At 38.3% G+C, this 18792-nt stretch overlaps 1 protein-coding gene across 6 annotated transcripts in view; it reads left to right on the forward strand.

Annotated features, from left to right (window-relative positions):
• Positions 1–18792, forward strand: part of Nalcn (sodium leak channel, non-selective) — a 298301-nt gene that overhangs the window by 115171 nt on the left and 164338 nt on the right. For all 6 annotated transcript variants that reach the window (XM_048800656.1, XM_048800657.1, XM_048800658.1 and 3 more), the window contains exon 11: positions 14520–14651. In XM_048800656.1, coding sequence (XP_048656613.1) covers positions 14520–14651 — 132 coding nt within the window. The remainder of the gene's footprint in view (positions 1–14519; positions 14652–18792) is intronic.

The following is an 18792-nucleotide window of genomic DNA, read 5'->3' on the forward strand; positions in this document are numbered from 1 at the left end:
GTCTGCCCTCTTCAGCATGTGACATGAATAGGCCTGTGCTTGGAAATGTGGGCTTAGGAACAACACAGCTGAAAGGAACCCAAACCCATCATCTTAATAAAAAACAAGACAAACAAACAAAAAAGTTTATTGGAATTCATTCGAACAGCTACAATTAAATCGAGTTGGTAATTTTGTAGCTGTTGAAATATATTAGAAAAATGAATCAACAATATCTGAGAGATGACAGACTTCCTCTTTGACTCTCAAGAATTTTTGCTTTTGTCTTTAGAGTGAAATTTTTAAAAACTGACCCGAAGTATCATAAACAGTATTTTACATGAAAATCTACATATTGTATTCTTCTTATCAAGCAGAAAGATCTGGTAAAACAGGGCTCTCATTTCCACCCACCAGCATTTGCTAGAACTGGGTGGTGGCTGCCACATTTACCTAGCATAGCATCTCCATATGATTATAATTATGCCCATAATTTCCCAACTCTCCATATTTTGTCCAGAGACTATAACTGAATGCTTTGTCATACAGATATCTTCACAGTTAAAATATATATATAGATATAGATATAGATAGATATAAATAGATAAATATAGATTTTTTTCTTGTTTTCCATGACTATGACTCTATGGGAGAAAAATAAATAAATTCATAAATACATAAGGGTTTAGAAGCATGCAGAAATGCATGAGAAGAGGGTGTTTCAAGAGCACCCTGTGTTTACAGAACACAGTAAGAAATGATCCTGATCCTTTGTAGAGGCAAGAGCTGTCCCTCTGTGTTTGGTACATCACTTGGGGCCTGCTTTTCTCACAATATTACCTGATGGATTCCAGGGGGACATTTATTTGGGTGGCCTATAAAATAAGTTATAACAATATGACTTTCGATCACACTGAAAGATGGTTTTATAAAAAATTCATTCAAAATAACCTTTTTGAATTTTATGTTTTGAAAGTTTCAAATTTTTAAATTCATAGCTCAGTATAAATAAAGACTGGCTCAAATTCCCCTGGAAGATAAAAGACATTTAAAAAAAATAATCCCCCTCTTCTTTCAGTATAAATTGCTCTGGATTCACTTTTTTTCGTTGGTATTATATTTTTCATTTTCTTTTCAGCTTTCTCTGTCCTTGTCAGAGAAAGTTTATTGGTTTGAACATCTGTCTGCCCCACCAACTATGAGTAATTAGGTAATTTGATAAAATAAGATGAATTGATGTGGCTTAATTTTCCCCACACCCTGCTAAATTAAATACATGGTATAATTAATGTTTCTGTGATGTTGGATGTTTTATGCATAATAGTTTTTTCCTCTCTCTCTCTTTTACTCTTTTTCTCTTTTAGGAATTGATCAATAAATCTATTAGAATTTTATATATTCCAGTGAGCAGTGATTAGGATATTCAAATGAATTAGAGCATGTAGTAAATCTTCTACAGAATAATAGGCTCTATAGAGCCATTTGAGGATGAAAAAAAAAATAGGCACTTCTCATCTTTAATTTTAAACTATACAAATCCATTCTGTGTTCCTAGACACAAAATATGATTATAATTATGTCCATAATTGTAATTATAGTGGACTCATGCAGGCCTGCTAGGAAAGGATTCAATTTGGTACCCTTAGAGTGGTCTTTTCTATTTTTATAGTAAGTGAAAATACGTGTACTCATAAGCTTAACTGCAAAATCCCCAATATTGCCCTCCTTGGCAATATTGTTGGCCTTGCCAGACTGTGTGGTGAACTCTCTAATGCCATTTGTTGAAAATTTTTGTCCAGTAAACTTAATATCAATTATGTTCATTTTGCTAGAACATTGCTCATGTCTGTCCAATATTAGTGGAATTCATGCCATGTTTAACAAGGCTAAGTTTAATGGTACACTTATTCATGATAAACATGTGCAATCCCTAATAAATTCTGTGGGCCCTGGACACTCCCTGCCCTTCATCCTGCCTGGATGTCTTTCTGCTTCTGTCTCCATGGCCCTGTGCATTGCTGATCTGCTCAACGCCTATAACCTCCCCTTCCTGTCTCTGGTTCAAGCTACAGGAAATGATGGTTGGTAGTGAGAAGGAAAAGCATTGTTTTGTGGATGAGCTGCGCCCCATGACTGAGTTTCTCCTCCTTTGTATGCTATGACTGCCTCAAACACACATTTCCTGACATGACTTCCTTTGGCCACCTCTTTCTCCCCAGTTACAGACATCCTTCTCCTCTTCCTCTCAAGTGATACCCAGGACAGCATTTTCTTTGAGGGAGAAGAAATTATGCTATTTCAGCCTCTTAGGAGAACTGGGGACAAACATATTTCAGCTCTGCTAGTTATTATTGGTATGACCTTGGACATATTTATGCAAAATAAGGAGAAAAATACCTCCTTCCTGGGTTTGAGAGGACTGAGTGTGTTTTAGTTAAGAATTGTTTAGTTGTAAGGAGAAGACCCCATGCTTACAAAGAGCATGTCAACCTCTCAGGTGACACTTTCTGAGACTTTCTCTCCCTCCAGTTGGGCCACCTGATTTCTAATCTCTGTTCCTGGGCTTCTGTCTCTAATTTCTTACCCTGAATGTTCAGACTTGACTCTGGTGGCTCTTGTGCATTACCCAAACATGGCTGATTGAGACTGAGTTTGGGGGCCTCTCAGTCAGGGCTCCGATGAGACTCACCAGAAGACTTCCAGAGGAAAAGGGAGACTGGGAGGGAATACAGTGGTCTTACAGAAGGTCAGAAAAGTAGGAAACATTGGTCAAAGTAGCTGGTCATGAGTACTAAACAGAAGCAGCAGGGCCACTGAAACAAAGTGCATTTGCCCCTCAGAACCCTGAGGATTGGTTTCAAGACCCCCATGGTCAGATCTGTGGATGCTGAAATCCCTGACATATAATTGCACAGTATTTGCACATAATATATGTAAACACCCTCCTATATGCTTTAAATCATCTCTTGGTGACCTATACTACCTAACACAATATGAATAGTTGTTTTACCATATTATTTAGGGAATAATGACAAGGAAAAATTCTCCAGTTGTTCAGTATAGATGCAATATTTGTTTTCATCCATAGTTGGTTGAATCCACAAATGCATAACCTAGATATACAAAGGACCTAGCATATTAGGTGTGCCTACAGCATAAACCCAAAGTAACCTGAAGCCTCCCTTCTTAATCCTCCGTGAAAACCTTGCCCCATCTCTGTCTGGAGCCATGACTTCGCTGTCCTCATCAGCATCATGGAGTGACTGAAGAGGGACATTCCTCTGTGATAACAGGAAGTACTGAGATGACCTCAGAAGTTGTAACTCAGGCCTAGTTTTCTCTACCAAAAGTTTGCATCTTATTAAGGGCTAACTAGGCTATTACTGCCTAATCTAAATCACAGACCACCCATACAACAGTTTCTTTAGGGCACTATAAAATAGTTTCCATTACTTAGAAACGAACACTTTGTAAATCGATGCTATTTCACAATATATTAATTCATTTCCTTGCATTAATGAACGTGTATGTGATCACACACACACACACACACACACACACACACACACTGTTGGAAAGGAAATAAGTAAGTAGAAGAAGGGAACCAGGGATAAGGAGGAGGGGAAGGATAGGCAAGGTATGGGCAATGAAATTGACCAAATTATATGTTTATATGAACATCACAATGAATCTCACTATTATATATAATTATAATGTAACAATAAAAGCTTAACTGCCTGTAATCCCAGTGGCTCAGGAGGCTGAGGCAGGAGGATCACGAGTTCAAAGCCAGCCTCAGCAACAACAACGTGCTAAGCAACTCAGTGAGACCCTGTCTCTAAATAAAATACAAAATAGGGCTGGGGATGTGGATCAGTGGTTGAGTGCCCCTGAGTTCAATCTCTAGTACTCCCCCACCCAAATAAATAAATAAATAAAAGCTTAACTAAAATATATATTATAAAATAATATAGAAACTCAGGTGTGAAAAACATATGCATCTATTAGAAATAATAATTGCTATCATTTATTGACCACTCACTGTGAGTAGCACATTGTTTTATAGGTTTTATTAAGTTATTTAGTGCACACAATAACACCATGACTATAGGTACTAGTGTGATTTCTGTTTTACAGATGAGGAAATGGAGACCCAGAGAACAAAATTAGCCTGATGAAGATCACGCAGCTGGTTAGGGACTAGGAGTTTCATCTCAGGCGGTCTATCTTTTTAACCACTTCATTTTTAACCTTGTATATTATTCTACTATAAAAATATATGATCAGTAGCTGGATGTGGTGGCACATGTCTGTAATCCCAGCAACTTGGAAGGCTAAGAGAGGAAGATGACAAGTTAGAGGCCAGTCTCAGAAGCTTAGGGAGACACTTTAATTAAAAAGTAAAAAGGACTGGGTTCATCCCAATACTAGAGTATTTTAATATTTCCCATTGTTTTACATCCTTGTCCTTGTTATCAGACATACAGACGTTTAACTTGATGACATGAAATGGTATCTCACAATGTTAATTTTCTGTCTCTCTGATTACAGCCTATAAGTGTTAGGCATTTTTTCATGTATTTATAGACCACTTATGAATTTTTGTAGCTACACAAGCATTCTATAGATTGCTTATTTATGTCATTTGCCCACTTACCTGCTAAATATTCTAAATGACTTTTTTTGAAATTCTGTATATGTCTAAGGGATATATTGCTTCTATCTAATTAAGAAGACATTACAATGTCATATATAATACAAATACAAAACATTCATGGTCGACATGCAAATGCATAATTTGCACCTCCAGCATCTACTTCTTTTGTGTAGTAATACCAAAACATTTAGAAAATTCTTTGAATGTGTGCCTGGGCGTGCATCTCAGAAAACTGCAAAGTTCTAATTGACTCTTAGCGTGGACCCAGCCAGTTATGTAGCTATTTAAATGCTGCTTTTGTATAAGCAGGCTCTGTGTGAAGGGGTCACTCTAATGCATGATAAATAGAACTCAATTAAACGGGAAACTCATTCCTCAGCTGCTGCTGTGACAAGCCATTTTCCCCCTGCCTCTCAGGTGGGAGTTTTCATCTCTTGACAATTTGACAGATGTGGCTGCACACTTGGAGCCATCTTCCAACACAGGCTCAGTGGTGTGTTATCATAAAGAAAGTCTGACAAGAAAATGAAAGTATACGTGAGACCCGCAAGCTCCTGCGCAATTCTCCCCGCCACCTCCCATTGCGCACCTCCCGGTAAAGAACAGAGGTAGCAGGCTCTTACTGTAAGTAGGTCAAATTGTGGCAAAATTATTACTGTGGCGTTTTAATGCTTTCTGAGGAAATTTCCATTGAAGCTGAAGATGGGGAAGATGTGGGCTGTGTATTTCAAGGGATGAAGTGACATCCTGGGCGCTTCTTAAAACGTCTGTCTTCTTAATGAACCTTCCCACGAACTGGCAGATCGTTTCAAGAATTGATGGAGCCCACGAGAATTTTAGGCTCTTTCCAAAAGCTGATTTCTATACTCACCATCTAGGGTGAGAAGAGAGCGTGGGGGGAGAGCTCAGGGGACAATTCGCTTCATCTCTCACAGCCTCGGTTTTCTCACTTGAAAAATAGGGATGATGGTGTACTCCAGGTGGTGTTGAGTATTGGAACCCGTGCACAGAAAATGCCCGGCCCAGGGCGGGAAGAGGCGGGCCTCTCCGTCTGCAGATAGCTTGCTATCAAGGCTCCTTCCGTCCTGTTCCCCTGCCCCGGGCCTTCAGCTCCTGTGCAGAAAGTGAGGTCTCACACAGGTCCCCAGTCCCAGCCCTGCTTTCTTTTCTGCATGGTAGAGTGTATTTTTTTTCCTTTTTTTTTTTTTTTGCCCCCAAATTTATTTAGTTATTTAAATTGAAGGACAAAGTAGCATGTGTTTATCACGTACAGCATATTGCCCGGAAGCACAGGTACTCGGTGGAATGGGCGTGGTCTCGCATATTAAGCTCATTTATGGTGAGGACACTGGACGTCCACTCTTCCTCCAAAAGGCAGTGTGTCCTCTTTAACTGCAGTCACCCCACCGCTCAGTGACACCCTGAACTTACTCCTCCGATCCAGCTGTAATTTTGTATCTTTTGACCAACATCTAAGTGTCCAGCAGGCGCCTGTCCCCCCATTATCACAGGCACATCACCCCTGTGGCAGCAGAACTTAGCACCCCTCTCCGCCCTGCCCCTGAGCATGAGAAACCAGATGTTCCCTGCATTTCCAGAAGTTTGCAAACCAATGTAAAGCCTCTGTCTCTGTCCTCTCCCAATCCCATCTGTCTGCAATTCTGTCATGAATTCAGTCCTCCAGATTTCTTTTTTTTTTAAATCATCTTCCCCATTCCATCCTAATGGCCCTATCCTCAAAATCAGGTCCAAGAAAAATCTCTCAACATTGTGGCCTCTGGTCTTTGATTCTATTTGGTCACTTTCTTCTCTGTTGGCTCCATTATCCCTTTCACACGATTGGCACTTGGCAAATCCTTTTTGGATTGCATGTGATTCAACACGTACATGGCAGACACGGACCCTCCCCCTCCCCTAGTGCAGGTGCCACACGACTGCCCCCATAAACACACATGCACAGTTTTCAATAGAACATAAAGCAGTTGGCTTGGAGGAAAAGTCCGGGTGGAGTAATACTGGTGTGTTTTAATTTCCCTTTTCCACTACCCTTTTTCTAAATAGGGGAAACATGGCAGAAAAATATTGAAGAACTAATGGTTTGATTTTTATTATTGTTATTCATGTCTAGCAAAATAATCAAGGTCAACACTTCATTATTCAAAAGCCAAGATTTCAGCATTTTCATTCCTTCTTCTTTTTTTTTTTTTTTCCAAATGCCAGTAATGAAGTCATGTGGGGACACTGAGTTTTAATCCTTAAATTATAGTTGAGCTAATTGAAAGGTTTTATACAGGACTTCATTTACTTCTCCTTTCTTCCTCTAATCCATAAATGTGTGGCTTTAAAGTATGAGGAAACGAGAGAGATTAAGCAGTGTTCTGTATGATGGTTTGAATTTTGAATATCCATTATGGCATTGTAGACTGGAAAATGCATGTTGTCCTAAATTGAAGCTTTCAGAAAATTCACCATGGTTTAAATCAATTCAAACAGATGATTTTATTGGGCAGGTAATAGGAAAAGTTTCATTTTAAATATTCCTTACTTCTGCTAATGTATCCAGATCTCGGCAGTCTTAATGACAGTCTTTCTGTGCCTAGAGATGGCTTTTGTGTGCTTTGAGTGCTCAGCGAGGCATCAGATCTCTGTGAGTGCTGGGGCTTTGTGGGTCCTGATGAGTCTGAAGAGGAGAACGGGACCAGATCTATGTGGTCCAGCCTAGAATAACACAGCTAAGCACCTTTGAAAAGCCCACATGTGCTCTTCCCTCCCTGCAAGGGTCATTGTTTAGGATTAGAAAAGAGTTTCTCAGTACCCCCCGAAGAGGAGACCACTGCTTCACAGAGGTGCCAGAGGAGCTGGGGCAGCTAGAAGGTTAACAACCAAGTGATGTGGGTTGTGACCACTGAGCCACATCCCCACCCCCACCCCCGTTTAATTTTTGTTTAATTTTAATTTGAGAATGGCTCTTGCTAAGTTGCTTAGGGCCTTGCTAAGTTGCCAAGGTTAACTTTGAACTTGCAATCCTCCTGCCTCAGCCTCCCAGGCTACTGGGATTACAGGCATGCACCATCATGCCCGGCTAAGCAGATAACTAATTTTTGCTCATGAGTTTGTGGATTGACTGAATGAACAGCTCCGCCAATCTGAGCCTGTCTCAGCTGATCATAGCCAAACTTGCACAGGCATGGTCAGCTACTCAGTCAGCTCACATCTCTGCTTCTGGGCTTTGCTGGATGTCTAAATGGGTGAAAAGGATGCTGGGGTCCATGATCGCCATGCATTAGGTGAGGCCACTCTATCAGTGGGATAGCTCAGGTTCCCAGCAGCAGCAAGAGGTAAGTTCTAACGCAGGAGTAGTTTCCAAGTCTCTGCTTACTCCTCTTCACTGTTGTCTCACTCACCAAATAAATCACATGACTGAGTTCATGTGACTCTGTCCTTGTGGAGGACAGAGCCAAGGTGTGGATACAGGTAGGTAGGTTCAACGGGAGGCCACCAGGCTCTTCTGCACAGACTAAAAGAGTCTTGAAAATCACTGGCTGAGAATAATAATCAGCCAGCCTAGCAGTACTTCCCTTCCACTGGGCGTGGACTTCTTCTAGTTTGTGTGGTAGGGTCGGGAGCTGGTAATGGAAGTATATTCAGAGTACTAAATATTTGTCAATTTGTAACTTAATATCTAGCCTCTGACAGAGTCGAGGGAAAGCTACACTCACGTTGGCCAAGACTGAAAAGGTGTTATGGAACTCCTCTTTCTTCTCCTTACAATTTGATGTCCAGATGTCAGGGTCTTACACAGCTTTCTCTTCCAAGAAAAAAGAGCAACTCCTTTTAGTGTGTCACAGCTGGGAGGGGGAAGTAGGTATGAGGGACTCCCAGTGCCCTTGTGGGGAGTTACTTGTGGGTCTCTTTCATCCTGCCTCTCCAAGGACAGACAGGTGGGAGTCTCTGAAGATATCCATTGGTCAGTTTTAGTACTGATGCAAACATATTACCTTATAATACAAATTCTTATATTGGGCAGAATGACTTTGTATACTGATTGAAGAAACAATGAATATCCAGATGTCTTCTAAATAAGGATGCACCATTTGCAAATGGAAGATGTATTTTAGGTTTTGTGCATTTGGTTTTTTACATGTTTATGTCTTGCTCTTATACTCCTGGCTCACATGCAAGATGGTTTTGAAAACTGCACCTTATAATTACATTGTTTTCCCAATATGATTATTTTGAAATCTTATTAGAACATAACTTTTAGCACATGACTGATGTGATGTTCTATGGATGATTTTTTTTGGATTAAGATAAGGTATTTTATTCATTCAAGCCAATTGAAAGAAAGATTCAGTTTCTGAGCTGTACTATTATCCATAATATCCATTATCCTAAGTTGTATTTATTGTGGCCTCTATGACCACAATATTGGTGTGCCTTCAGAATCTTTAAGCCATTATTTCATTAAAAGAACTACATGAGAAATTTAACAGAAAGAGCTCCTATGAGTGCTCAAACATTTATGCCACTGAAAATGAGATTAATTTAGGTTTCTTGAATGTCTAAGGATTTTCATGTCCATTTCAAGATGAGCTAGTTACCTCTTCCACTTGATATCCTGTGTTATACCTTCTCTCTTTCCTCCAGATAGACTGACTGTATCTCTGCCTTTACTTCCACTGAGCATTTTCTAATTCAGTATTTGTAAGAGTTATGGAATGAATGTAAAATGACTGCCATGGGCTTGGCTCTTTACTAAATAGTCTCATTTACATTTATGTTACAGCCTAGAAACATAGATGTTATCACAAGCCCATTCCTAAGTGAAAAATCTGTCACAGAGAGGTTGAATCAGGCTCTGAACCAAGATTTAAACTCAATCTGTCTTCAAAACTGACCCTGTTACACCAGGATGATCTTCTGTTTTTCTACAAAAAATGGATTATCTTAGCTTTTAAGTAAAAGTTTCATGTACTTCTACCTTCTCTTCAACCTTAAACTTGGCGAGGAAACTGCTTCTCATTTGTTTTAATATCTAAAGTACTGCTAAGTGCTCTTGACCTCTCAGTAGAAGGCAACAGAGCACCTGCTCTGGCCCCACACCATCTGAGACCACTTTCGAATTCTGTGATCTTGGAAGCTTTGCATCCTTTCCAAGAGGTGGTAAATTATCTATCCAGAAGGATTGTTGAGGATTAAATTATGTTATTATACCTACATGCAATATACTTGGCATGAAGGAAACATTCCTTCCCTTTTTGACACTGTATCTTGTTGGTGTCAATTTTAATTGTGTGAAGAGCCCTGTCTATGTTTGGCTTCAATGTCACAGTCTTTGAGGGTTTAGGATTCAGAACTAATATCAAAAATATGACCCTTCTTGTTCTTCTGCTTGAGATTGGACTCAGTATCATTGTTTCAGATCCATTGCCTCATCAGGATTTCTGACGTGAAGCAAGATGAGAAGTCTAGTTGGCATAATGTGTTTTGCTTTTGCTAGTAATAAATTTTACAGTGACCCCTACTGGCATGTGTCTTTAGGTGAAACCTTTTGGCCAGTAGTATTTTTTAGCCGTGGGTACTCCTGTATAATTATTTGCATACATTTGAGTTGGTGTCTGTCAAAATCACTGACAGGGCTGTATGCTTTCCCACTGCTGCACTAACAAATTCCCACAAATTTAGACTTAAAACAACACAAATTTGTCATCTTACAATTCTTGTTTAGGTGAAAAGCAAGGTATCAATACTGAATTACTTTTCAGATATCCTAGAGAAAACACTGTTTCCTTGACTTGTTCTAATATAGTGCTACAATAGTCTGGTCAGTATTTTTTATAGTATATTTCAGTCATTATAGGCTTTTGGAATCATGAATTTGTGAAGTTGTAAATAATTTTACGTCATGCAGTTTATCCTCTGACTCAAAGGTATCACCTACAACAGTAATTACCAAACTTGAAAATGCACGTGAATCACCTGGCAAACCTTATTAGACATGCAAATTTGAATTCAGTAGGTCTGGGATGGGCCCTGAAATCCTGCATTTCTATTAACCTCTCAAAATGCTGCTAGTCTGGGAACCACACTTGAGTAGCAATGCTGTAGAGCATTCCTGACAGATTTTGCTGCCTTGGGGCTGATTCTATTATAGTCTCTTTTTTTGTATTTTGGTAATCCCAACTGTCAAATACACAAATAAGTAGTTCTTGGATCAAAGCCAAACTAAAAACATATTCAGCACTTGTCTAATGTTTTTAAAGATGTAAGCTAAAATAACATTGCAATTGAAGGGAACTTTTTTAAAAATTTAATGCATATGAAGGATCTTAAAAGCCTTATATTAAATATATAAATATGAATATATATATGCATACATATTTATGTGTGCACATAGACACATATACATATATGTATGTGTGCTTCTCTATATAGATAGATTCTACATTTATATTAAATAATGCAATTATGGAAATCTCAAGTTATAAAATATTGCATGGCATTAATTTAACTTTAACATTTTCCTTTACCTTAATTTTTCTTGAAGAAAATACAAGTTGAAGGTACAAATTTGGACTATCCTAAAGACAGAGGCACAAGTATGGAATGTAACTGGCCCATTTGCATGGAGACTGGTAGCTAGTTCCAAACATCAGTTCAGTTGAATTGCATCCAAGTGGTCCATGTCAGTAGCATTAGCGTTAAAGCTGGAGTTGCTGATTTTAGTACTTAAATTTAGCTACTGAATATACTTATCACCTTAATTCTTATTTAATATTTGAAAGTTATTACTTTGGAGGAAGTCAGCTAAGCAATGGTGATTATAGCATATCAAAATCCATTGTAAGTGATTATTTTAATGACTCTGTACCAACAGGGATACGTAGACATTCAGACAAAAAACAAGCTAATTATAATGACAGCACCAAAGTGAAGCTGTGACAGATACAAAACCAATTTAAAAGTTTTTTTGACAGCCATGGCTAAAAGCTTTGTTTGGACCTTTCAGTAATAACAGTTTACTTAAGACATAAATTCACAGCTAAGGAAAATAGAAAGAGAAAGTTGTGGCTTTCCTGTCAGGCAGATAAAATGGAAATCAGTTGAAATGTTTTTAATAGAACATTATGTTGAAAAGAGTATAGAAAAGGAATAATAGTTATAGAATTTAACTCTCACAATGCAAAGAAAGACTAAATAACAATAAAAATTCTAATGAGAATAGAAAGTCGCCAAGTGATTTGCTTATCTATATTATGAAGGTCAATAATTCCTGCAAGTAAATTGATGTGCATGTTGATTGACAGTTCTGGAATTTGATTTTGTATTACCTATAGTATAAAGTCAAAGTGAATATAAGAACACATTAATAGATATGATGATACAAAGGCTCATTAAAATACCACTTTTCCAGTGGCTCTGGCATCTCTCAAATTATTAGACCTTTATCACCTTTATTTTATCTCCCTTGGTTCTGGACTCACTCAGATGAGCAGTATAATCAATTCTTTGACCTTGAGCTCTTAATTTTTTATTCCTGATAGAAAAATACCTGATTCACAGAATGCATTTCTTTTTCCCTGCAAACCTTTAAGAGAACACTTGTAATGTGCAGGAAATATTGTAAGCACTTTACAAACATCGATTCATTTAAAGCAATAATGACCCTCTGAAGTAGGCACCATTATGTCCAGTTTCCTGAGGAGAAGAACAAGTCACAAAGAGGTGTGATTAATCTGCCCAGGGGGACAACAATGGAGCTCTAGACAATTCAGTCCAGAGCCAGTGCTATTAATAAATACTGTGGGACAATGAAGACCCCAGAGTATCTGTAGGTGCCTGGAGACAGTGGCTGTGCTTGGAGGAGGAAGTCCCGTTCACAGGTGGTGCTTCAGTTACACTCTTTTAGTTGCTAAGACAGGAATTTTCAGGGACAATCAAAGGTAAAGAAATTCTTCCAAACTCATCCTCTGAAGCCAGTATCACCCTGATGCCAAAACCAGACAAAGAAAACATCAGACCAATATCCTTGATGAACATAGACGCTAAAATTCTTAATAAAATACTGTCAAATTGCATACAAAACACATTTTAAAAATAGTGCACTATGATCAAGTGGGGTTCATCCCAAGGATGCAAGGTTCAGTATGTGGAAATCAATAAATGTAATTCATCACATAAATAGACTTAAAAACAAGAATCATATAATCATCTCAATAGATGCAGAAAAGGCACTTGACAAAATACAGCATCCATTCATGTTCAAAGCACTAGCAAAGTAGGGATAGAAAGAATATACTTCAACATTGTATAAAGCTATATATGAGAAATCCTAGGCCAACATCACTCTGTCCAAGAGTCTGGGAAAGAACAGGGACCTCATGAAGAGGGTATGGTAGCACTTTTCCTGCTCAGGGACATGGACAGGGCTCTGTAGTATCTGTAGTGTCTCCTCAGTGCTTTCCATGGGTAGTGTTTTCCTCCTCCCACTGTCCACAGCCTTCATTTTCTACTTCCATTTAGATACTCTCCACTGCAGAGCTGGGTCTAATACCAAGATAGATTTTGAACAAATAAGTGCAGAGCCTGGCTCTACTGGTACTTGATGTGTGATCTTGGGAAAAAAAAAAAGTTAAGCTCCCTAAAATATGGAGTTAAACAATACCATTTAGAACTATTGTGGAGGTCAGAAGAAATAAAAATAAGTAACATATGTAGAAATGGACTGAATCATAGTAAGCATTCACTATATGGCAGACATTATGAGAATATTCTGGTTTTTGAATGTTTAGTTAACTCCAGGTCCCTTTATTATTTATTTATTTATTTATTTATTTTTAGTAAGTAGAGAATACTTTTATTAGATTGAACATGTCCTCAATTTAAATTTTTATATTGAGGGGCTGGGGATGTGGCTCAAGCAGTAGCGCGCTCGCCTGGCATGCGTGCAGCCCCGGGTTCGATCCTCAGCACCACATACAAACAAAGATGTTGTGTCCACCGATAACTAAAAAAATAAATATTAAAATTCTCTCTCTCTTTAAAAAAATTTTTATATTGAAATATTCTAATATTTAGTTCAAATATATTAAAAGGCACTGTCTTTTTTTCATTTTTCTACTTAATGGAGGTGACTTTTTTTTCTTGTGGAATTATTTGTCAAATAAATGACCTCCAGGTCCCTTTAGAGAGTGGACTTGTACCAGACTTGGGCCCAAATCCTTGGGTCCACTTTCAAGACTTGTGTGACAGCAGAGAAGTTATTTAACTCTCTGAGGCTCCGTTTCCCTATCCATAAAACTGTAATAATTTCTTAGGGCTGTTATGAATATTAACTGAGCTAAGTCGAGTAAAGTATAAGGCACATTCTAAGTACAATGTAGCTATTAGTGTAGTATAATTTTCAATAAATATGTATGGAAGCAATAAGTACAAAACAAATCTCAGGTTTCTTCCATTTTCTAGTTTTATGACCATTTAAAGATATTTTCATCCTCAGCCATTCTCTCTCTTTTAACACAGGATAAAGTCAAACTTGTTTTGTGGTATTGGCTTTCTGAAAATCACTTTCTCACACAGTCAGAATATAGGATAAAGACTACCTCACCGACCAATGAGCATTGAGCTACATACAAATTAAATGAAATTTATTTTCTCTTTAACTTAAGGTCTCTGAAACCATCTTCCTAACCATGTTTTAACCCCTTGAGGAAAGCAATTCCTTTGGTCACACTATTCAATAGAAAAGCACATGTATCAGGTTGTCCCCAAGCTCTGTGCAGAGTGACACATCACAAGGTTCTCCCTCAAGGTCTCAGCACAAGTTCCATTTCATTACTAGGTTTCCTTCTGTGTGAGGAGTTTGTCTGTTTTGCCTCCCCAGAAAATGATGCGGTCGTCGGTTTTCCACATGTTCATCCTGAGCATGGTGACCGTGGACGTCATAGTCGCAGCCAGCAACTACTACAAAGGCGAGAACTTCAGAAGGCAATACGACGAGTTCTACCTTGCAGAGGTAAGCAGCTGGCCGAGTGCACAGCACTGGCCAAGGTCAAGGCCAGCCTCAGACAGCGCCTTTTATGAATGTGAAATTTAATGTCAGCTTGTTAATTGCTTGATTTCCACCCAAGCTGACTCACTGTCTGCTTCTTAAAGTGATCCCTCTGGTCACTGTGTTGTCTGATTCATTTCCTGTCACCATGCGCCTGAGCAGTCTTCCCCATAGCATGTCATGTTGCCAAGGCAACCCTCTTCCAGGGCTTACCTCGTGATCTTGCTGTTTTTCTGCCCACCCCTTGGTTTTCTCTCCCTCTCTCCTGTTGCATTAGTCTGCTTCCTACTAATGTGAGCAAGCAGAGATTCAGAAGAGGGTAATTAGACCAGTCAGCTCAACACCACCAAGGAGGAGGCTGCAGGGAAATTTAAAGAGATAACACAACAATTGCTGCTCTGGAAACTGAGGTTTTTGGACCTGTGCTAAAGACACCCAACCATCACAGAGACACAGTGAATGTGTGAGGTGAAGAATATGCTAATCACCCTGATTTGATCATTGCACTGTGTATATGTGCATCGTAATATCACGTGGGACCCCATGCATTTGTACAATTATTATGCATCAATTTAAAAAGATACAAAATCAGCAGCAGTAGGTTTACTGATGAAAAACACATCTGTCTAGCATCCAATATACCATATTAGAGTTTGAAATTATTATTGATCGACTTTGTTATTATTGGATTTTTAAAATTTTTAATAATTTCCAGAGAACACTTTCTTATTCATTGTGAAAAAATATATCTTAATCCAACGTTTATATATTTATGAATAAAAGATTGACATGTAGAAACCTATTCATCACATAGGTGATATACATGTAACGGGAACTCCCTCAACATCCTACCTCTGTGTTCAAACTTTACCTGAAAACATTACTATAGGCCATGTTTCTATCTGCTTTTAATGACAACCCTTTGTCAATTCTTTGAGTGCTGGATTTGCACTCAGGGGTGGTGGTTATATTCCTTACCATCATCATAAAGGGATTAGGAGGAGGTATGTGTCTATGGGGTCGTCTGTGTCTGTGGCACTGATGGTAATGGTTTCATGGATTTATTCTTATTCCCAAACTCACCAAGTTAATACATCACATAAATACATATATTATATGAAAATTATATCCCAATAGACTGGTGAATAAGTAAATAAAATAGCTAATTCTTAGAAAGAAAGTGAAGTAAATGAACTAAGTAGTTGTTTTAGTCGGTTTTTCTTTTTTTCCTGCTGCGACTAAAAGATCCAACCAGTACAACTGTAGAGGAGAAGAAGTTTATTTGAGGGTTCACAGTTTCAGAGGTCTTAGTCCACAGAAAACCAGCTCCATTCCTAGGGTCTCCAGGTGAGGCTGAACATCGTGCAAGAGTGTGGCAGAGGGAATCAGCTTATATCATGAAGAAGCAGAGAGAGAGGTCCCCACTTGCCAGATACAAATATATACCCAAAGCCACGCCCCAATTCCCACCTCCTCCTACCACTTCAGTTACCAATCAGTTAATCCCTTCAGGGGATTATTTCACTGATTGGGTTAAGACTCTCACAACCCATCATTTCTCCTACAAACCTTCTTGCATGGTCTCACATGTGAGCTTTTGGAAGAACACCTCACATCTAAACCGTAACGGTAGTGGTGATTCAATTCACTTAAACAACCACAGTCATCATACCAGTTTATTCTTGAACTTTTTAACCTTTCAGAATTTGTTCCTCTGGATGGACAAACTTTGGGTGTTTGCATTTCTCAAGTATTCTTGGTCTTTATTCAAAATTACATTATCCCTTTTCTTTGATCAGAATGTGTAGGTGAGTCAAAGTGATTTTTTTCTAAATGAGTACATAAGTTGCTTTTATCAAACTCACTTTTTAAATAAAATGTTTTCTTTTTAAAAAAGTACATAAGAATGGCTTGAATTTAAGGCAATCATCAGCAAACTTTTTCAAAGTGCCAGGTAAGAAAATATTTTAGGCTTTGGAGACCATCTGCTGTCTGTCTCAGCTCCTTGACTCTGTCATTGAACCAAACTGGGTGTGGTCTCAGAATGGTCGTTCTCCAGTAAAACTTTCTTTACAAAAATAAGCAGGAGCTGCATCTGGTCTAAGCTATAGAAGCAGAGAGAATTTCCATTGACATTCTCATGTGTTAAATCCAAATACATTAGTATTAACAATAATAATAGCTACTGTTGCTTGGAGGGCCTTTTATGTATCAGATGCTTTAAAGGAATTCATTATCTCATTTAATCCTTAAAACAGCTATAATGACAGCAATTCAGGTTTATGGACTATAATGACGCAGTATTTAAGGCAATAGCATTATGTAATATTTTTGAAAGCTTATTTTTAAAATAGATTACAAAAGGTCATGAGCTTTTAGAGAAGCAATTTCTTTAAGTTTCTACATATTCTGCCCTAGATTACTTAGAAAGTCCAAAGTAAACCACTCTACCCATTAGGAGTCAACTCAGAGTTCTGAAAAGACATTGTTTAAGAATAAATTAAGCTGCTTAACTTCTGTTGTGAAACTGAGGACTTGTTTTGTTACTTTAGATTAATTAACCTAAATTTAGAATTAACTAGGAAATAGGGAAAACTTCCCTTTATTCTCCAGAGCCTATACAGAAACATAACAAGGTAAAGATTGACTTTAAGAATTTTAATTTTTAATTTTGAGGTAAGAGAATATATTATTATCATTGCACCCAAAATTCTGTTCTTATAATAAACATTTGAAAATGTATGTCCTTATTTTCTTCATAACAAATAATACAATTTGAATAACAGTGTCTTCTCTATTGTAAATAAAAATTTATTACTAAATATGTTCATATGTTAGGTTGTACATGTAACAAAAACTTATTGTCACAGTTCAACGTTATGCACTAAAAGTGAACAATTTAACAAAATTCCCCTTTTAAGAAACTTAGAAGCTGATGGGACAGATGCAGAAGCCAGCAGTCAGCAGAAAGGCCAGCTGTTCTGTTGCACGAGGTCAGCTCTGTTTGTCCTCCTAGCATCATCTGCATTACACTCTGGTTTCTTCTGGACAGACCTGAAGGATATTCAGCTCTCCTCCTTCTGGTGTTAACTATCAGTGAGAATTATCATGTTTACAAATGATGCCAGGGAGAAGAGTGAAGAGGAACCCTCTGCTGTGTGCTCCACCTTAAATTAAGTAAAATTCCCCCAAAAGATGCCTCTTCTCCACGTCTGTGGTTACCTTCTTCTCATTCCACCTCCATGTCTCCCCAGCTTGTCCTCCAGCAGGGAAGCAATCCCAGTCCACTCGAACTTGGATTCCCTACTCACTCTTTGCTCATCAAAACAGAAAGCCCTGTATTAAGTATATCTTAGTCCTTCAGAGAGCCCTCATCGTCCCCTGTTAGCCTGATGCCCTGTCCTAAGCATTTCTTCCAAAATGCACTCTGTCTTCCTGTGAATCCTCTTCACCTCATTCCAGGCATGAAGAAAGAGGGGGCAGGAAGGAAGGAGCACCTGAGGTCCTTTTCCACTTGCTCTCTGTGCTTGGCAGTGAGAGATCCAAAGTAACATGAAAAAGACGTGGCCATAGACTTGATACTCCAAAAACTCACTTTAAATTTTGTGAGCTGTAGTTCTGTGAGAATCTTGAAGTTATCGGTATAATCTTTACTTGAAGTTTATACCTAAAATTTGCAAAAATTAAGTGACTTATCAAAAAAATTCAGTGAACGTAGAGGAAGAAATGATAAAATGGTTCCTTAGTATTGGTCTTAATACATCACATCTCTATGAACATTTTAAGTATCAAATCCATGATTCCAGTAGATTGGAAATCATTGTCCATTTCAGTCGAGAACTAAACTATTTATTGACTTGTGAGAGGTGCTGAGTCATAATCTGCTGACGGCTCTGGTTCTTAGGGAACAACTGTAGCAGGGACAATCTGTGTTTCTAAAAGGGATTATCAGTCAAGCAAAATAGTGCCAGGAGTAAAATTAATCATAGATTAATAAGATTAGAGCAGGATTGGATTTACTCATGTCAGATACTGAGATATCAAATGTAGCCATGACCCTTTTTTTATCCCATAAGGTTATTTTGCCAGACTCTTTTTCCTTTCT

The sequence above is a fragment of the Marmota marmota genome, unplaced genomic scaffold (genome assembly GCF_001458135.2).
Source record: "Marmota marmota marmota unplaced genomic scaffold, marMar, whole genome shotgun sequence".
NCBI classification, from domain to species: domain Eukaryota; kingdom Metazoa; phylum Chordata; class Mammalia; order Rodentia; family Sciuridae; genus Marmota; species Marmota marmota.